Source organism: Anthonomus grandis, chromosome 4 (assembly GCF_022605725.1).
Source record: "Anthonomus grandis grandis chromosome 4, icAntGran1.3, whole genome shotgun sequence".
Classification (NCBI taxonomy): domain Eukaryota; kingdom Metazoa; phylum Arthropoda; class Insecta; order Coleoptera; family Curculionidae; genus Anthonomus; species Anthonomus grandis.
Window position 1 is genome coordinate 14,957,255 of NC_065549.1, and position 22,643 is coordinate 14,979,897.

General features: G+C 30.0%; 1 protein-coding gene across 1 annotated transcript in view; it reads left to right on the plus strand.

The window, feature by feature from the left end:
* The window catches only part of LOC126735560 (zinc finger protein 395), a 176,779-nt gene extending 154,737 nt beyond the window's left edge, over positions 1-22,042 (plus strand). The window contains exons 5-6 of the mRNA XM_050439594.1: positions 3,348-3,445; positions 14,248-22,042. Of these exons, the coding sequence (XP_050295551.1) occupies positions 3,348-3,445; positions 14,248-14,611 (462 nt within the window). The 3' untranslated portion in view covers positions 14,612-22,042. The remainder of the gene's footprint in view (positions 1-3,347; positions 3,446-14,247) is intronic.
* The last annotated feature ends 601 nt before the right edge of the window (positions 22,043-22,643 follow it).

Consider the following 22,643-nt stretch of genomic DNA (forward strand, 5'->3'; position numbering starts at 1 on the left):
AGGGCAACGCTCTAAAACTTGATGTTTTTTGGGTAAAAGCTCTTTTGTACACGGGAGGTATAGCAATGTTTAGACAAATAAATATTAGAGATTTTTGATAACAAAATTAAAGAGCACTTTTAAAGAGCAATTTTTGCACATTGTATGACATTTTCGGCCAACCAATTCTCGTTGGTATATTTGTCGATGTCTTTATTTCTTAAATTTAGCACTGCGTTTCAGTTAGGAAGTATCTCCAGCCGTTATCAAGGGTAAACTAACAACAACAACTACTCTACAGGCTTATACGAGTATACTAGACATGACTAGTTGATGTTTCGTCATGCATAAAGCGCATTAGATCTTGCAGTTGGCTGAAGATTCCCTGATTTTCCATGATGGAAGTTGCTTTCAGGAATCTTCTTTTCCTCCAATGTTGTTTCTACATATGGCGTCGCCTACATATGATTTTCCACATTTACAGAGAATTTGGTATATACAGTTCTTGGTGTCCAGTAAGCCATCTGGCTTGGTCTTTGATAGTTAACGCCATATGGCATACTATACGCTTTGAAGTAAAGGCAGTATTGTATTTAACTTGATTTTCTCCGAAGTTCCCTTATGTAAATAATACAATAAAAATAAAACTACAAATACTATAAAAATATATATAAATAAAATTATAAATCCTAAAATGCTCAAAAAAGAAATGATTGTGCGGCCGATCATCAGCTCCAGTGATTCGCAAACTCACCAAATTTGCCAAATCCATATTGAGCATTATCCAGCCGCTACAACGGAACACAGGCCCGCTTGTACGAAATTCACCTCTTTTTGTCGAACTTCTTCAGACCAGTAACGTTAGACCTGTCGATAAGCTGGTAAGCTTTGATGTTGAGAGTCTTTATGCACATGTGCTCATCGAAAAATCCGTTATTTTCATCAAGGAAAAACTTAGATAGAACGCAACACTTACAGAACGCACTGGACTTCTACTAGAGGGCGTGATGGAGCTTTCGAAGGTTTGTCTTTGTAACTTCTAACTTGAATTCAAAGATAAGTTTTATACCCAGAAAAAAGAACTTTCAATAGGCTCGACGTTATCTCGAATGATGCCAAAACATATATATAGAGTGATCCAAGAAGCCTGTGCTTCATAAAGCAGGTTTCAATTATCTGGGTTCAACAGAGTATAAATTATTAAAACCCTGTATAGAAAAACAAGGAAGTAGAAAACATCACAAATCAGAACGGGTTTGCCAGCAAACTAATAAAGACAGCTATTAGAAAAGTAGCAGAGATAACAAGGAAAGAGTTACGGCAACTGGAGGATAACAATTTTAAGAAGGGAACTTTATAGCAAATCAGAATTGCCAAAAATTTGTGGAATTTAATTGATTGAATAGTTTTCTCCTCGATCTAAGAAAAATAAAAATAAAGTCTTTACTAAATAGCATTTATTTATCAAAAATATAGTTAAGCTGCAATGCAATCTCTTTTTCTGGTACAACATGAACTTGAATGTAAACAGGATACTTTAATTGTTAGTCTTCCTAGATTAAATTAAAAGGAAAAGTGATATTTTTAAAATATAATTTCTAGTTTCTTTTTGTGTGTCTTTATAAACCTAAGTTACTAAAAATCACCAAAAAATAACTATTTTATTAATATTAAAATATTTAAGCCACTATTAAGCATATCGTCAAAAGAAGAATTATGATAAAATATGAGAAGACCTATAGGAATTACCGTAATATGCAACTTTAAAAAATGTCCATGTTTTGAAACTCAAAACTGATCTTCAAAAGTGCCAGACGCAAAAACGCATCTATAGTTTTATCATGATCGCCTTCCAAACTTTATATATTTTTTTTTAGATAAATTCCCTCGAGAAAACATAATTGCTGAAGGTCGATTTTGAAGTCTTATATGAAAAAAATCAAAATACCAGCTTCTCGTATGAAAAATTATATTACAGATTATCAAATTTAATTTCTGTTTTTTTTTGGATGTTTTTGTGAATTTAATTCACCAAAAATTATTAAAAATATATATTTTATTAAAATTAAAAAAATCAGACCAGTATCAAGAAAATCACGAAAATATCAGACTTATGATAAAACGTGAGAAGGCCTATAGGAATTACAGTAATATGCAACTTACCAAAATGTCTATTTTTTAACCCAAAACTGTTCTTTAAAAGTACAAGATCTTGGAAACTAGCAGTAATGATCCAAATTGCATTTAACACAACAAGGATATGCAATAACCGTTGGAGTTATTTAACATATAGTTTTTTTAATATCGTCTTTTAAAATTGACTTTTGCGTTAAAATGCTAAAAGTCAATTTGATGTGATGTGATTTGATCAAAAAATGCTAGAAATCTTATATGAAAAAATCACTTCAGGCACAGCTTGTTTTTAATGTTAAAATTATTTTCTCACAATACTCTTATTAAATTACAAATTTAATTGATAATTTTTTCTATTTGTGGTATTGTTTTATTAGGCTCTTCATTTACGTGCATTTACAGTATTTATGTATGATAAATCTGATGATGCATCAGTATATGTGACTTATATGTCAACATTAATTTTGCAAACTATATCCAAAATTAAACTACAGGAAAACTTAATATATTTTTTAATAAAATAAATAGAACATCGACAACAATGTAAAGCAAAACGCATATACGTCAAGCGGGGTAATAAATTTTCTGGTTAAATTATTGTGGAGCTGCAAACGCTTTTTGTATCTTTTTGGTATTAGGCAGTAAATTAAAGAGGTCGGGTCCCCCCGGTGACATTTATAGCTTGACGGCCAGCTGACTTCTATATGTCGGGAGAGCATGACATTTCGGTCTGATTCTCCGGTATTGTCTGACTAATAATCCGGGATTTGAGGCAAAGAAATTATTAAAAGACCCCGTTTGTCTGGGCTTTGTTAGTAATTTTTACATCGTGGTTGATTACCATATATACGGGATCTCTAATCCCAAAAGAATGTTGGTGGGCTTGATTTATATAGTCGACGTTGTATTAGTTTCATCAAAAAGTAAAAAATCATACTTTTTTATTCTTTTTGCAACTCTCGCGAAACTCTAAAATATATACAAAGGCCACCAGGAGCAAGGACAAAGGAATCGGTCGATTTTCGCCCTTACGCTCGCTCTACATTACACCGAATAGAGCGCGGCTCTAGTTTCGGCACGCTGTTGCCGCCTGTTTAATGTTTTGATTCTGCTCGAATTGATAAATTGCAAATCAATAGTATATATAAAACTTGCATTGTTGCATTATCTATTATATTTAAACTACATTATATAAATTAAAATATATTTTTTGCTAATAATATTTTTCTTTTCAGAACATAACGACAGTGGTGTTCCAGTGCACATTTCGAGGTTGCAAAGCATCTAACGGTTCCTGTGAAGAGATTGAAAAGCACGTTCGTACAGAACATAAGTAAGTGTGTTATTTTTTTATGATTTTTTTAAAACTTATAAATTTTATTGCTTTTGGATTTCGTTAATTTGGGCTACCAAATATATAATAAATAGAATATTTTAAAATTATTTATATGATAAAACATATAATACACTTTAAATACGAGTTTAATGAACCTTAGATTAGTCAAAAAGTGAATAATTAGCTATTAGAGGAATTAAGGGTTACGGGCCTTTTACATGTTACCATTAAAATATTGTGAAATATTAATAAAATTCGCTTGATTGCTAGTATTTAAATATATGTTTAATAAAATATAAATTTCAAAAATGTAGTAAAAGACCATTAGTTTTTTTATTAAGCTTAAAATTTAGAAATAAGATTTTAAAGAATGTTAATATTCTGGGACCTTATGATTACTTAAAATCAGTTCCCTGGCTGGTTTGATTTACATAATATTGATTATAATGTCAAATATTTTAATCGTAATAATAACTTTGGCTTTTGTTTGTTCCTATAAAGTTAAAAAAATTAAAGAAAAAAAATCGTCTTATAACAATATCTTGATAATAGAAAGAGTAAAATATTCTGAACAATATTTTAAAAATTGAGAGGTAAAAGTTCAAAGATTAAAGGTTTAAAGTTAAATAAGGTAGTTCTAGATTAGTAATCCTGATTTAGATAATTTTGGTTAGTTAGTAGGTAAAAACCAGTTACTGGCGCATATTCTGCGAGGTTTTAATTGTCTTAAAAACTGCAGTTTCTAAGTATTTAACTCAAATAAAACTAAAGCTGTTAGTTCTGAGGCAATACATATATTTTTTTAAATACTATGATGTCGTTTTGTTTTAAAATATAATTGTCATCTAATAAATTATTGTATAGCAAATTCTGTATTTCGTTCTGAATGGAAACTGTCTGATATTGTGCCAACTTCGAAAACTAATATTGTTAAGTGATTCAATGACTTAAGGCCAAATGTTCATTCTTCTTCAAAATTGTCCAAGATTATTGAACGAGCACTAAAAAATCAAATTGTAGACTACGTAAAGTCTGAAAGGCTGATTGCAAAGTATGCAGAATACACTCAAATTTATTGCTCTTTCTCGCCCTTTCTACTAACTCATAGTTGTCATTTTGTTAGTGTAATTGTAAGCACGCTATCCAAAATTTTTAATGAATAAGCTCTTTACTTGAATTGAAGTATATCCTTGAAATCCTCTAAGGATTTCAAAAATATTTTCTTAAATGTATTGCTACCAGACAGGTAAATTTAAAGCAGAGAAGTTTCATTTACATATGTGTATTGTATAATAAAACAATACAGTTAAACTCTCCTAAATATGTGTTTCAAAAATGAATTTCAGGACCGATGTTAACACACTTAATTTGCAATTCAATAGGATCATTGTACCTAGACATCATCCTGCAAAATTTTACCCTCTGCCCTTCGAGTCTGCTCTATATCAGCTTTTCGTAACCAATTTAAAAATGACGTCGCGTTTTTGCCCTAATTTTCTTAAATTAGTAGATCATTAATCCAATAATTATATTTTGTGTCCATACATTATCTTGTTTTATTAAAGGTTATAAAGATTTATTTTTTTTATTTATAGTTTTGGGATTTGTTAATTTAAAATTGGTTTTTCTGGTTGCTGTATTTTACAAAATAGGGTTATTTTAAACTTCTGACTTACTACGTATATACGATTATAGTAAATTTTGGCAGTGCAAAATGTTTTATCATATAATTGTAAACAATCATTTGTTACACATTAAGTTGTGGATTTTTTACCGCACTGTATAAACTTTTGGATAGAAAAAACCCATTAGCAAGAAATATGAAGAATTTTAATACATCATGTAAATATTTGGATAAGTAGAGATACAAGAATGATACATTTTTTAATTAAGATTAAAAAAAAAATAAAAACCGTTTTCTCTGTGTTTCTGTTTTTTAGATTTTTTAAAATGTTTAAACGTGTGTTACTTATTCTTAGTAATACCGGCGTTTTTGGAATTAATTGATCATAATTATTTTTATTTAGATTTAATTAATTTTTATCAGTAAGAGTTTGGTCGAAAACTAAAAAAAACATTTTCAAATTTAAAAATGTACCTCTAATTAATAAAAAATAAAATAAATAATTATTCAAAATAGTCTCAATAGGTATGAGTTTAGTTAAGTTTAAGTTTAAGCAAGCTTTTAAATATATTTTTTTATGTTTCTTACTTTATATTCATAAAGTTTTTTTTTAAAGTTGCAAATTTAAAGAGCATGAAAAAAAATATAAGTAGACAAAAAATGTGGCACTCTCGTTATTTGACTTTACCTTAGATGTGAATAAACTAATTTCGCTTATTGCTTTTTAGTTTAATTTTAAATTATCATGGAAACCTTTTTCTTTTTGATATTTTTTTAAAGCAATTTTGAACTAGCTTTAGCCCTTCTAGGCAATATTGAAGGAATTTAATAAATTTGAGACCTGTGACTTGGAGTTTGTTTTCATTACTATTTAATATTGAAAGTAATTTATAGGTTCCTTTCGAAAAGAAGTTTTTTATTGTAAAAAGTGAAACATTTGGTTTTTAAATTATACATTTTTTAGCTTTTTAATTTTAATATTTGATTATTATGTTGTTTCTTATTTTTGTATGTAATATAATTGAATCTATGTTAAAATGATAGGACAAACTTAAAAAGGCTTCAAGTTGACCTGAAAAGAAAGACCTGTTAGTCTGAAAACACGAAAAAATTAAAATTTTTCTTTAACCTATAAAATAACGGCATAAAAAATATTCTTAATAGCCTGGGATAAAAGAAGAAATATCTCTAAAAACATAGACGAAAATAACTTTTTGTTAGATGAAGTTTTAGACACCTAAATTAAAATGATAAACCACTGTAAATGCCTAAAAAGTATCAAAAATTATTTATGAATGTATGAAAATAAAATGATATCATTCCTAAATTACATATAAATGACGTGACAGGCCTGAAAGCCATAAAAAAGCGCAAAGTGTTGGAAAAATTGTTGTTGTCAAATGCCTCAAAAATTACTTCAAAATAAGACTGAAAAACGTAAAAAAATATCTTTAATTTCTGAAAAACAAAATATTACGTTAAATGCATGAAATATTAGGTACATAAAAAATTAGCTCAAATTTGTAAAAGGTATAAAAGATTATTTTAAATTCATGGAAAACATTGAATGCCTGAAATCAAATAAAAGTTTTCTATAAAAGCCTGGATCAGAAATTATTTTTATTTCGTACAAGATATAAAATTACGCCAATAACTGAAAAATATAGAAAATTACTTCAAAAGACTGGAAATTTAAAAAAAATTATTTTAATTACTATAAAGAAAAAATAAAAAAGTGATATCAAATGCCTGGAATAAAAATTACTTTAAATGCCTAAAGTAATATTGGAAGACATTAATTCCTGGATGACCTTTAATATTCAGATCCAATTCTTCAGAAACCTGTCTTTTAGACATTTACTGGAACGAGTTCGAAGTTAACAGAAAAAAAAACAAACTCCCAAAAATCCGTTTTTTTTTTCTAAAATTCTTAGAGCAAAATAAAAGAGGCCCGAATCCTCACTTGTTTGTGGCCGCTAATACTTATAGAGATAGAAACAGATTTTGCAGACGATTATCTTGTTGACTGTTTACATAATCATTAATGATACCATCTATTCCCACTTTCCTCAGTGTTTTACTTTATCATTAATCCCTCCCTAGATTGACTGTTTTTATGCCCTTCTAAATTTAAGATTTGTGAGAGTAGCCAGATTATTTTGTATATGGTACTATTGTCACATATTTCTGAGGTAAATTGTAACTATCCTGGGCATTTATATATGTTAAAAAATCATTCACAAACTAACGGTTTATTGTAGCTGATAAATTAATGTTTTTTTAAGCTAAGGGCCTAAAATACGATTCTTTAAAAAAAGGTAAACTTCGAGACAATTGACATAATTAAAAACACTAAAACGAAAACATATTAGCACAAAATAACATATAAACACCATGCAACAATATATTTATGCGCTACCATAACGATTTGTTTACACATAATGCTACATCCCAAAATTAAAACGGCCTTCTAAACCACATATAAAATCTCATCTTGGCATATTAAATATATACACGAGAGAAAAAAAAAATGATACACGGACCTAACACAACACAGCCAAACATGTTGGCACGCCTATGCCTACAGTTAAAATAGCTCAAACAAACCCCAAGGCTAAACGGTAGCACCAGAAAGCCAGTAAAAGTTGCGTAATTTATAAACAATTTTTTCGTGTCTATAAACAAATTCGAAACGGTAGTAGACAGCAATGCGCGCCAGATGCGATAAATTAGGTTGGCGGCATTGTTAATGAGTCTATGTAATATTTAGATAAAAATTGCCATTGTTGTATATAGGGTGCTTACTGACTATTAATAGTAGCAACTTTAAAGGGTGAGTTTACGTAATTTTAAGACTAAAAGTTCAAATGTCTTGTTTCTCGAGTCCAAAAAAATGTATTATATTTTATTAGCAAAAAAAATTTTTAAAAATTTAATCCTGCATATATTCCGAAACCTAAAACATCTTAATAATTCCCTGATAATAGTGAAATGCTTACAAAATATATCATATTTGAGCAGGGAATTAATTTTTTTTTATTGTACTACCAAATGGTAATACTACCATGTTTATTGATTTATTAAATTAAAAAATTACATATATTTCAAAGTAAATTTTTTAATGGAAATAAATAAATAGTTTATTAACACCTAGGTATAAGACATACACTTATATGCATCATTAAGTAGATATCCTTATTAAATTTAGTAGTCTTAAATTTAATTACCTTTATTACTTAACCTAAGATTTAAAATATGATCATAAATATCATGTACCAGGGCATTTCTTTGGTGCTCACCAAGAACGCTTAAATATTTTTTTTCAGCAGTAGTGTATTAATTAAATATTTTATTATTATTATTATAATTGTAAGCAAAGGACTAAAAAACGCATCAAAATTAGCGTAAACATATTTATTACAAATTGCTTCCTCTTTTTTTTATATCCTTTTATAATTTCTAGGTAATTTGTAATTTATTCAGTAATATAACAAATATTTTTATATGGTAATTTAGATTATGGATGTAGTGGTGTGTAAAAAACATTTTTTTAATTTTCTTCTTCTGCGTGGATCACCTAGAATTTATGTATGTCTATTGTAGCTTATTCATTTAAAATAGGAACCCCAAACTCGTATAAGTGAAGTCTGGTATAAAATTGGTTGTGGCTTTAAATCTTAAACTAATCGTTTAGACTAATAAAAATATAATAAATAAAATATAGTAGAAATATACAATAATAATACAATATAATAACATTTAAAAGAATTAAAAAATAAATATTGACATGTATTAATACTAGATAACAGATACTAAGACATATGCATTGGCACGACCATAATAAATAAAATAACATGAAAAAATAAGTTAAAGGAAAATCAAAAATATACAAACACGGCTACAAAAAATATTTAAAAGATACATATTAATGTATTAACATTAAACAAATTCATTAATTTATTTACAAGGAAAGCGATTAAGTAAACCAATCTAAGAGAAATATAACAAAAACAAAATAATAAATTATTCTGAATTTCTTCGATGAAAACTGATATATTATTAAGCATGTTTATACGTCGACTTACATATATTGTAACATAGCAAAATAAAGATACTTTACACGTGTTTATAACGATTGAATAGAAATATTGTGGCAAAGAAACCTGAGGAACATGGATTTTGAAACCCATCACCAATGTACTGATTAGAAAATAATAATGAAAGCAAAATAGGCACATTATATTTATTTTTTGCCTATAACTTCAATATTAATATTTACATCGATCGTGTTCTAACAATTCATTAAGGTTAGTACTTGCAATGAAAAAAATCCACTGTCTTATGCAAAAAACTACCCAAATGAAGTTTCTACCGATTTTCCATGCTGATCCAATTAAGTTCATTCTTTAATTATTTATTTATTCATCTATTAGTATTAACAAGCAAAGTTTAAAACTTTTACAGTCAAGAAATAAAAAAAGCAAACACATACATAAAAAAAAAACACCGATGACTAAAAATTAGTTATGTCTAAAATTACTTAAAACTAACAATGCAACTAAAAATAACGCCCAACTCAAGGCATAAAACATGGGATCGCCAGGTCAATCCCGAATTCAGAATGACACCAAAGAAAGTTGCAACTTCATCCAGTCTGTTGACCATGACTACAATCTCTAAAAGAACAAATTCTCTTCTTGGTTTTGTTTTGATTCAAGCTTAATCGATATGATATAGCCCACTTCCTCTGGTTATTACATAACTGATCAGCTGTAATATCCAGACTTGGTAGGCTACTATTAGCAATCAATAATGTTGTGTCATGAGCACAAAGATGAAATACAAACCCAGAAGGTCAGCTGAGAAAATCATTGACATACACAAAAAAAAAGAATGGGCCTAAAAACAGAGCCCTGCGGCACGCCATGTATCATCAGAAAAGTCTGGTACCTACCACTCTTAAAATGAACATATTGACTCCTGCCTGTTAAGTACGACTGAAGTAACTTTGTACTTAAATTGTCTAATCCATATTAGACAAGCTTTGGAGGAAGTATAATATGCTCAATACAATTAAAAGCTTTTGACAAGTCCTAAGATGTTTTCTGAAAGTGGAAACTGTTCTCTAAATCCTCCAGAATCGTGTCACTCAGGTCCCTTATCAATTTTTAAGAAATATGATTATGGCCATTTAGGTCAAAAATATTATGACACAATACAAAATGATTTTTGCATAACTTAAATTTCCTTTTGTTTCGATATAACTAAGTCAAGGAAAATAAATTAAATCACAATAGGAATCTGAACAATACTAACGATTCATACATTTTCGATACGATTCATACTGAAATTTATAATTAGAGCTTAATGATTGGCAACTTAACTTACTTACTTACTAACTTACAACTTAACTTACGCACTACATGAATATACTTCGGACAAACATTATTTAAACTTACCTTAATATTGCTTTTTAAAAACTCACACTTCTATTTAATTGGAAACGACATAATATTAGACTTTGCTTAAAAGCTACGTGCTCAATGAGTTCAAAGTCCTGATTAAGGATGATACTACAGTACTCCTTATTAAAAATTCAACTGTTGTGAGTTATAGAGGAGAGTCGAGATGATGAACATTAAGGGACAGAAAATGGATGATTGAAAAATGCTAGATAATAAGTTAATTTTCTTCGAGACTTTTAATATTATGCTTTGAGACCTGTAATAAAGACGTAACCAACTTCATCGCTTAGAGGGATTTCTAATGACTTGTAACAATCTAGCTTTAAAAATATCATTACTTATTTTAGCTGGAGTAATTCACGTACTAAAACTACGCCTTGCTAAAACCCACACTGTCTAACAGGGAGTATTTTATTAATTTGTAGTTCTAAATCTATGCTGTAAGATACCTCAGACTGAGTCGACGATATAGATCTGAAAGTTGTATTTTTCCACCTATTTTTTATTACTTTATTTTATCATCTGAAAATTGTGTTTATTTAATTACATACAACAAACATCTATTACGGGCAATAAAGACAAATTAACAGCTTAAAGGTTCGTTTGTGATACTTTTTACATCAGTATCTTCATTTTATGTATTACTCAGTTGCTGCTTTAGTTTTACTAAAAAAGGATCTTTAATTAGGACTTAAATATGCATTAATAATGCCTTATTATGTATTTAATCTTAAACTAACTCTTTAAACATTAACGGTTTTTATTTATATTATATGAATGTAGAAGTGACAAAATTATACATTCCAATACAAGTTTTAGTGCGTATTCTACCAACAAAATTTATAGAAACTTACTACGCAGAAATAATCAACAATGAATACACACGAGAAAAAATCAAGGTTATTAATATTAGCCTTGAATAGTTTAAAACAATTCCGGTACCAATTAATTTATTGTTGCAGGCGTTTTAATGAGAAAGTACCATGGGTGCATTTGTACCGAAGCTGTAGGGTTAAAGAACAATTTTTTTGGACATTTGGAAGTAACTAACCGAGGTGTGGCACCACTGCACTACACACAATCGTTGTCGACCCTGAACATCCGAAAATAAATTCCGTTAGTCGTTTTTTTTTTCAATTACCCGTTAAGTAACCGACGCGACGTAATAATAATTTTTGGCTGTTTTGCAATTCCGGAATTTAGTATGCGATACAGGACAGTAGGACTTTATTGCTTTCACCTTGCATTTAATGGCGTCATTTTGTCAATTTTGTTTCTTGTTCCTTTATATATTGCTCGGTTGTTGTTGATGTTTTTTTTATAAAATGTCGTAAAGGTGGATTAGTCTTAAAGGTCACTTGGACTTGAGGTAAAATTGGTCAAATCATATTGTTGTAGTCAAAAGAATTGTTGGCTTAATGTTAGTTAAAGTTATTTTTTCGAAATAAGTATTCTCATTTAACAATAATTTTAAAGAAGTTGTAAACAAAACTCTCACGGTGGCTCTGCGGTGAGATAACTAAACTCTTTTAGACCTACTTTACGTATTTTAATTTTTATAAATAGACTTTTTCAATAATAGATGATATCAAATTCATCAAACTAATATTTTTATTTAAACGAAGTATTTATTTCTTTCAAGCTTTAGAAATAAAATTTGCAGTGAATTAAAGCTCAAGTCACCTCTTCCAGATAATTTAAGTTGTCTTTAAACTTTTGAAAGTATACATATCTTTTTTGTTTATTACAATCAGTTAAAACAATTTTTTTATGTTTTTTGTTTAAGCTTTTTAGTTATTAGGTATTACTTTCAATTTCTTTATAGCAGAGTTTTCTTATTTCCATTAATTCAACTACCTGGATTTTATTTAAAAATAAAGTCGTTCAAACCCCAATAAATATAAGAAGTTTTCTGAAATCCTTTCAATAAATCTCGATTGAATTTTAAATGAGTATGAAAGTTTTAATAAGTAATAATTTATATTAAGCATATTAAAAATGGGTACTATAAGAAAAAGTTTAATAGGCGTTTCTTAAAAAAAGTAATAATTATAAATTATTTTTGTTAATTTTATAAGGGTTTACACTTACATGTCATTATTTAAATGTGTGTGATAAAAATGTAGAAATAAAATTCTACTGTATAATTATTATTTGTGCATAACTTAAATGGCTATGACACTCAATATTCTGTTAGATTCGCGCAATACTTGCAATACGATATTAATGAAAAGGCTTGTGACCTATAAATACACTTTTTGACGAGTTTTTTTGGGCTGTTGGGGAAATCTTAATTTTGTAGAAGGGTTGGGAATCACTAGTTTAACACGTTAGCTGATGCACAATCGCTTTTTTCTTTCTACTCTTTCTATTTTCTTGGTTCATCTTTTTTCATGGGGATATGCATATTTTTAAGTAAATGGAGTTAAATAAATAAAGGATTTCTATATGAAAAAATTTTTTTTAAAAATCCTAAATATGCTCACTGGTTTCATTTCTAAGCTTCTGCAGGGCAAGGCAATCAGAAAACTAAAGAAGGACATAGAAAAAATGAAAAAGTATTAGACTGATCTAATAATACCTAAATACATTAAAAAAAAATAAAATTTACATAAAGGAAGGCTAGGTATGTGATATAACTTGCTGGTTTTCACTGGTTTTCACAAAATTGACCTTTGCCAGTAAAGGTTTGTACAGAGCCTGTAAAAGAAGCCTCACTAAGAAAACCTAATATAGTTTTAGTACTTAATTACATGACATACTTATGTACATTAATTACACAATATACAAATATGAAAATAATATCTCAAGAAATTTATACAAATATTAAACGACCTTTAGCTTCTTTTATGCAGCGCCACTAAAATCAGCTTCCTGACTATAACAGCCAATTTTAAAAAAAAAATGATCTCAAATTCAAATATCAAGACAACATTTTGGGGATTTCTCAAATATCAGCTTCTTAGCTATAAAAGCAAATAAGTTACAGCAAATTTTGTTAATAAACAGTTATAATTGTTACTGTCTGGTCAAAATTTTGAGCATTTCTCAAAAACTTATGATTTTTTATAAAAATTATAAGAACACGAAATCAACCATTAATGTCTTAATACAGCGCCACTTAAATCACATAGACACATAATAACATAATTAAATCACATAATAACAAAAAATTTACACCAAATCTTGTTGTTTTTAAAGAAATATTTATGAAAATTATATATAATTACAATACTATGTTAATAAAAAGGTTTATGACCTATAAAGACACTTTTTAACAAGTTTCAGGATCTCTCAAAAACATTATCACAAATTGTATTTATTCATCAACTAAACTTTTAACGTCCCGTAACTTATTATTAACTAATTACAGCAAATTCTGTTAAGAGGTAACTCCAATTAACCAAGACTTTCTGCGACACCTCTAGGAAAACTCTATTATGTAGACTCCCAATGTTTACCAATCTTCTGCCTCTAAGATGGCGGAGGAGGTACAAGCGTTGGACTGAGCTGTAGGCTTTGACGGATGTTCAGCATTTTCCGCGTGTCGTGGTCGAGTCAGTTTATTGATGTTCCAATATTAACAGTCAGCATGCTTGCAGCAATTCCCTTGTTTTTAGCCAAGAGACTTGGAATTCTTGTCTGTCCGAGGCGTGCTAAAGACGGAAAAAATATCACGGCTATATTTCTAATCGTTCTTTTATTTGCAGTGTCTCCGCTAAAGAAGAAGAATTCTACTACACCGAAATCGAACTATGCTGGGGACACACCAGCTCACCTCCCACTCGCTCACATCGCGACATGGCCCGTCCGCCCCACGAAGACCCCGACTACCAGCGCCAACTGGTGGGCACCATGCGCCAAAACCTCCTCTCCGGCCCCTCACCGATACCCCAGAGTCCTCACAAGTTACTGAAACTTTCACCACGTCCTCACAGCCCAAAGATGCCCAACTCGCCCCGTAGAGTACGCGGCGAGAACAAAAAGTGCAGAAAGATCTACGGAATGGATCAGAGGAGCCAGTGGTGCACCCAATGCAAATGGAAGAAAGCCTGTTCCAGATTCGGTGACTAAATTAAGAAATTTAAGAGTCAGAGACAATTAAGTGCGCCAATGTGTTCTACTACTACTTCGTTGTAAAACGGGCACGTTTGCCCTCGATCTCATTAAGTACAAGCTCAGTATTTGCCAGGAAGAAATATGGGATAAGGGTTTGTTTTTTTTGAGAGGGATGAAATAAGACCATATATTTTTTTTGGAAAGTTATCTGCAGGGAAGTGTAAGAGTTAAAAAGTCAATGTGATAAAGTCTGGCTGTGTTTATGACGTAAGGTAGGCATAGCGGACACTCTTACATCTTCTTGTCAGATTACCATTTGTAGAGTTTTAGGAGAGTTTGTGTTGGTTATTGTGCAATGTGGGTTACAGAGGTAAAATTATGGCCCAAGTAATAAAACAGGTTGGAATGGTTTTTTCTGTTTTATTAGAATATTTGTGCCACATCGTTTTATAAATAATTTATTACTCAAAAGAGATAATCATGGATCTTAATTATTTTTCTATTACATTTGGCAATAAGCAATGTTTAGATTAATAAAAACTTAAACAATGACAAAATTACTAGGTTTATTTGAAAAGTTTTCGTCCTTCTTAAAAAAAAAACAGATAATTCAAGCCGAATAAATATTTATTTCTCGACATAATCTCCACACAAGTCAATACATTTGATCAAACACTTTTCTCAACCTTTCAGGCCATCAGAAAAATAATCTTTAGGTAAACCTGAAAGATACAAGTTTACTGCCTCTTCCACCTTAGTATTTGACGCATATTTTCTCCCTCCGAGAAATTCTTTCAAGTTGTGGAATAAAAAAAAGTCACGCGGAGCTAGGTCTGGTGAGTACGGTGGATGTTAATGCAATTCGAACTTCAATTCTTCCAATTTCGCCATTGCGACCATGCACGTGTGGACTCGTGCGTTGTCTTTATGAAACAGCACCTTCTTCTTCGCCAATTGTGGTTTCTTCTTTGTTTGTTCGTTTTCTTCTTTGTTTGTTCGTTTTCTTCTTTGTTCGTTTCTTCTTGAGTTCCGCCTTCAATAGGTTCAATAACGTAGCATAATAGAGTCTATTATTGGTTTTCCCTTTTTGAAGGTAATCAACCATAGTTATACCACGGCTGTCCCAAAAAACTGTCGCTATTACTTTTCTGGCAAAAAGAACGACCTTTGCCTTCTTCGGAGCTGGTTTTCCCACCCCCATCCAGTGCAGTGACTGTTGTGTTGTCTCCGGAGTATGGTGATGGATCCATGTTTCGTCGATAGTAATTATTCGACGTAAAAACTAAACACCATTCCGATATCCCGCAAACCTCAGCAATTTCTTTAATAGTTAATCCTACTATTAAAGAATAAATATTACTATCCATAATGTAATGATAGTGTTAATACTACTATCCACTAAGCTGATGATATCGTCCGTGGAAACAGTTTTTGTACATCCAACTTTATCAACGCGCGATATTCGATTTTATCCATTTGTTTAAATAATTGTCAACTGTCAACTTTGAAAGGGTACCAGAGGTTTTGTATTGATCGAAATGACTTGAAATTTTTATGCCATACAATATATGTAAAGGCCATCTATCGGTAAGCGAGAGATCTTGAATACGTTGTATACGTTTTGCCGGTAAGGCCGGGAACTTTTCAAATGACCCTCGTATGTTTTTCCCACGTTTCAGTTTTCCATGAAGGCATTCTCAGACAAAAAGTTTTATTTAAGTTTTTGGAAAAAAGTGAGGAAGTTTGATAGTAGAGGTTAAAAGAAATGACAAAAATATTCTTTAGTTACGTTTGGTTTACAATCATTTGTTTAGTCATCAACAGGATACTAAAATTGAGGTCTTGGATATAAAGATGAACGATTTTTAAAGATAAATCATGTTTTTATTTTAATTTTCCAATGTAATTAAAGCTTTTAACCTTAAATAATTAAAGTACCAAAAGGCGGATCTTTTTTAATTTTTATTTTTTTCATTGTAGTAGTTAGTAAGTTTATTTTTTCCAGGCAGTTGAAGTTATTTCGCATTTGATCCAGCTTTTGGATGTCTTTTATTTTCTGTCTATAAGAACTAAGAAATGATCCTTAACTGCCTAGACGAGACTAAATTTATTTTAACTGTCTTTAAAAGTAAAAGAACTTAAAAGAAATGAGTCTGACGATGATGACTGAAACTCTCAAGGTTTGAAAAAAATAAAAAAAGCTCTATTTTCGTGCCTGGAACTATTAAAAAAAAAGACTTTCAACTCCGTGGAAATCCTGACGAAACAAAGCTTTTAGAAAAAGATCTTATGACCTACAAGGAAATTTCAAATCAAGATCTAACTAATTTCTTTAGGCGGACGATTTTAACGGAGATGATCTCAATTGTCTGGACGAAATTTAACTTCAAACGAAAGATGAAACTTTAACTGCCTGAAGAAAACAAAAGAGGTGTTTTAGTGTAATTGACGCCTGAAATAATTTCATATTCATTCCAGAAAACTGAATTCATTACAACAACTCCAGTTGCCTGAAGTCAATGAGAAATGATCGTTTATTTAAAGGAAGTAAGTCGTCAACTAGTTTATTTTCTGTCTTCATCATGATCTCAATCACCTCGAAGAACTGTGGCATCACTTTAGTTGCCTAGAAGGAAAGGAAAAAATACATTTAATAATAACAACTGCCTGAACAACACAAGAACATTATTTTAATTCTTCCTGGAATAAATAAGGAATTAGATTAAAGAAACCATTTCTAAGCAATTGGATTCGTTTCTCATTTTATACAGACCATTAGAGTCATAATAACTTCAGTTGCCTGCATCAACCAATTAACGAACTGAATAAGACTGGCTTCAGGTAATAAGAACTAATCTCAACTGCCTAGAATTTGAGAAAAGTTAATTTAAAAAGTGAGAAATTACTCTTGCAGCCTGAAAAAAAAATTTTAATCGTTTTGGACAAAAAGAAATTATCCAGTTAAAACGAGAACGCCACTTTAACATGCTGGTAAAAAACAATAGAATGCGATTGAAAAAATAAATTATAAATATAAATATGGCTCATATAATGAAACATCTTGAAATGCGTTTCCCTTTTTTATTAGAATATTTGGGAACCTTGTGCCGCATCGCTTTGTAAATAATTTATTAAAGAAAAAAGGTCCTGGATCTTAATATATTTTCCATTACGTTTGGATTACAATAACCCAAATTTCCTGAAAGAAATTGATAATGTATTCAAAGCAGTCACTGCTTGCCTTTACGTAAAAATTACCCCAATTACCTGGAATAAACAAATAGAGTTATTTCTGTTGAGTTGGTGTAACAGTTTCTTGATATTTTTAACCCTTAACGTAGATTTCCAGTGCAATTTCCTAAAAGAAGTCAATAGTTCATCCTAGGGAGTCATTACTTGACTTAAAACTTGTCTTAACGGTAAAAATCAACCCCATTTACCTGGAATAAAATAATAGTTTATTTCAGACAGAAATTTTTGTATAGCTTCTGCCCCTAATGTTACAATTTCTTGGTATTTTTAAGCCTTAAATTAGATTTCAAGTCCAGTTACCTGAAAGAAATTAATTTTTTATTCAAGGCAGTCATTTTTTGCCTTAACACATAAAAATGGTTCTCAATTGCCTGGAATAAAATAAAAATTTAGTCTAGGCAGTAATTTCTGGCCCTGATGACACAATTTCTGGATATTTCTAACTTTCAAAGTAGAATTTAACCACAATTTCCCGGAAGAAATTAATAACTTATTCCAGGCAGTCCTATTCCTGTGTATTTCTTGCCTTTATAAAATTATTTATGAATATTTCTCACCCTTGAAGTGCAATTCCAATTTTCTAATTCGTTTTTTATGTGAAATTTTGATTTCTTCTTAAAATGTCCGCTTATTATTTAGACATTTTGAATAACACTTAAAAAAATTAAAATAATTTTTTGCTCTTATAATTGCTCTTTTCCCATGTTTCAGTTTTCCACGAAGTCATCCTCAGGAGAGAAAAATTAAGTTTCATTAAATTTTTCAGGAAAAAATGAGAAGGTTTGATAGTAGGGATTGAAAAAAATTAACAAAAACGAATGAAGAAAAAAGGAGTTTTTAAAATTTTTATTTCTTTGGTTGCAGTAAATTTATTTTTTCCAGGCATCAACGTCATTTGTCTCTTTTTTTCTGTCTTTAAGGATTGAGAAGTGATCCTTAACTGCGTGGATGAGACAAAAACTTACTTCAACTGCCAAAAAAAAATAGTGAAACTTTCAGTGTTTAAAAAAACAAAATGATATTTTAGTGCCTAAAAGTAATAAAGAAAAGAGATTTTCAACTCCGTGGAAAACCTGACCAGACAAAGTTTTTAGAGGAAGATCCTATAACATATGACCTTCATGCATGATCCCCAATGCCTGGAAAACATTTCAAATTAATTTCAAAGAAACCAGAGATGAGACTTAAGTCCAAATAAGTCATTAATCAATTTAATTTAGACCTATAGAGACGTCGTAATGATCTGAGTGACCTAGAAGAATCGAAGTATTAGTTTAATTGTCTAGAAATAATAGAAAACATTCATTCAATAATAATAACTGCCTGAACAAAACGAGAACATTATTTTAAGTTCCTGAAAGAATTAAATAAAATAAAGAAACATTCTTCCAAAGCCATCCTCAGTATAGAATAAATTTTATTTGATTTTTTGGGAAAGATTAAGGAGGTTTGATGGTAGGAGATGAAAAAGTTACAAAAATTACTTTTAGTTTACGTCGACGTTTCGACCATTTATTAAATCTTTAACACGAAACTAAAATGGGGTCTTATGGATGGAAAGCTTTTAACTTTGAAAAACTCTAATATCAACAGCAAATGAAAAGGAGCTTTTTTAATTTTATTTATTTCATTACAGTAAATTAATTTCTTCCAGGCCGTTGAAGTTATTTTTTCCAGGGAGCTGAAGTCGTTTTTTATTTGATCCAGCGATGTTTCTTCTTCTATGTCTTTATGAACTGGGAAATAATCCTTGAAAACTTAACGAATTTTTTGATGCAATGGAAATGATCTCAAACGCCTGGACGAAATTTTAAATTAGCTTCAAAAAAATTAAAGAGGAGATTTTAACTGCCTTAAGAAAACAAAAGAAATTTGCTACAATAACTCCAATTGCCTGGAAATATGAGAAATAATCTTTTATTTAAAGTAAGTCGCTAATCACGATCTCAATTATCTGGACGAACTGAGGTATTACTTTAATTGGCTTAAAGTAATGAAAAAAAATGCATCCAATAGTAACAACTGCCTAAACAAAATTTCAACTTCCTGGAAGGAACAAGAAATTAGGTTCAAGAAAGAAACATAATGAATTTCTGCTAGGCAATTGGAGTCATTTCCAATTTTATCCAGACAATTAAAGTTATCATAATAGCTTTAATTGCTTGCATTACCCCAATAACGAACTGAATAAGACTGACTTGAGGAAATGACAGCTAATCTCACCTGCCTGGAAATTGATCAAAATTACCATAACAGCCTGAGAAAGAAATAAAGGACTATAATTAATTTCTTTCAGGCAGTTTATTTCTATAATTATTTCTGTTGATTTAGCAGTTAGAGTAATTTTGCTAATGTCAATTTGATTCATTTGTTTCTTCCAGGTGTTATTATATAGACCTCAGTTGTTTAAAAAACTTAATAACGCAACATTAAATGCCTTAAAGAAATGAAAACTGATCTATACTACCTGAAAGACCAGAAAAATGTCATCATAACTACCTGAAAATAATAAAAAAAATAACTGGAAGACATTAAAAAAAATAATTTAATTTATGAATGATAACAACTGCCTGGATAAAATGAAAAAATTACTTACTTACAGCTGCCTATAAGAAAAAAATCACGTCCTGAAAAAACAATTAATAACTTCTTACTGCTTCTAACGGCTCTAACTGACGTCAATAAATGAGAACTGATTTCATGTGCCTGGAAGATAGAGTATTTGAACTATATGGAAAACATCAATTCTAACAGTCTGAAAGATGGGAAAAAATATATTTACTACCTGAGAAAATGAAGAGTCACTTTAACTAACTGAAAGAAAGGAGAGTATAAGAACAAGTAATTAATCTAGATGACTTTTCATGAGTTATTATATAGACCTCAATTGAGTGGAAAACTGGAAAAGACTTTCCACTCCTTTGAAAACCTGACTAAACAATTTTTTTAGAAAAAGAAATTTCAAATGAACACCTAACGAATTTCTTCAGACAATTGCAATGATCTCAAATGCCTGGACGAAATTAGAAATTAACTTCAAAGAAAGGAGAAATGAGACTTAACAGCCTGGAAAAAAACAAAAGAAATGTTTTAATGTAATTGACGAGTAAAGTAATTTCATATTTATTCCAGTTGCCTGGAGTTATTCTAGTGAATTCGGCAGAATGAAAAATGATCTTTTATTTGAAGAAAGTAAGTCAATCAATTTCTTCCGGACTAATAGAGACGTCGTCGTATTATTCTCAGTAACCTGGAAGAACTGAGGTATTACTTGAACTGCTGAGAAGTAGTAAAAAATGCATTCAATAATAACCCGAACAAAACCGTGGAAGAAACAATACGTTAAATATAAGAAACATAATCAATTTCTTCTAGGCAATTAATCATTTCTTATTTCATCCATATTATTAAAGTCGTTATAATCACTTCAGTTGCAGCAACCGAATAACGAACTGAATAAGACTGACTTGAAGAAATGAGAACTAAAGTAATCCATTCAAAGGATTACTTTAACTGCTTGTGAAAAGTGAGAAACGACTCTAACAGGTTGGAGTAGGTGTTAAAGTCGTGTTTAAGATAACAAAAAGATATTTTCTGGTTGAACCAACATCTTGTAAGAAACAAGAAGAAATTAATCTGAAAAACGTATTATAACTAATTTCTTCCAGGCAGTTTATTTCAATTCAATTATAGTCATAATTCCTTCAGTTTGTTTTAATTCATTTCAATTTAATTCATAAATGATAACAACTGACTAGACACAATGAGTCAACAGCATTAGTCTGAAAGATAAGAAAAATTATATTGACTGCCTGAAAAAAGAAAGAATCACTTTATCTAACTGGAAGAAATAAGAATATTAATATAAGCAATGAATTGAGATTACTCTACATGAGTCATATCTCATCTGAATCCAGGCGATATTGAATATTGGACTTCAGTTAGCCTTCAAAAAATGAGAACTGATCTAAACTACTTAGAAAATAAGAAAAATGCCTTAACTACCTAAAAATACGAAGAATCAATTCAACCAGGGATAAGAAATTAGAATGTAATAATAAACAATAAATCTAGATGACATTTCATGACTCATACCTTATGCAACATTAATTGCCATCAAGAAATGAGAACTGATCAAAACTGTCTGGAAAATAGAAAAAATACATTAACTACTTGAAAAAAACGTCACGTCACTTTAACTAACCGGAAGAAATGAGAGAATAACTTCCTATGAGAAAAAATCCACCTCCTGGACAAACCATCTCAACTATCTAGTGCCTAATGACTTCAACTGACTTTGAGAATTCATCCCACCTGCCTGAAAATGATAAAAATAACTTAAACTGTCTGGAAAAACAATATTAACTGCCTAAATTTCAGCTAGTTTAAAGTAGAACTTACCAATAAGTTGTAAGTTTCAAAAGAAAATTCTCCCACGCCATTCCACTTAAGTAGTTTGAAAAATTAAATATAATTTAGTTTTTCCATGCAATAGCCAAAGCGGCCAACATATTGGTGCTTGAAATGCTATAATCAGGTACTCAAGATTCGATTCCTTTTAACAATAAAACTTCGATCTTCTACTTTTTTTATTACAATTGCGAAAAAGTGGAGACTATTTACAGTTAAGAACAGTCTGCTTTCATAGAAGTTTGGAAAAATTGAGTAATTCTAGAAAAATTCAAGTTATATATATTTTTATAATAAATACTCTGTGTTCCACATTGCACACTTACCAAATGAAAAAAAAGGAAACCATCACACACACGAATAAATCTATAAATTCCTCCAAAGA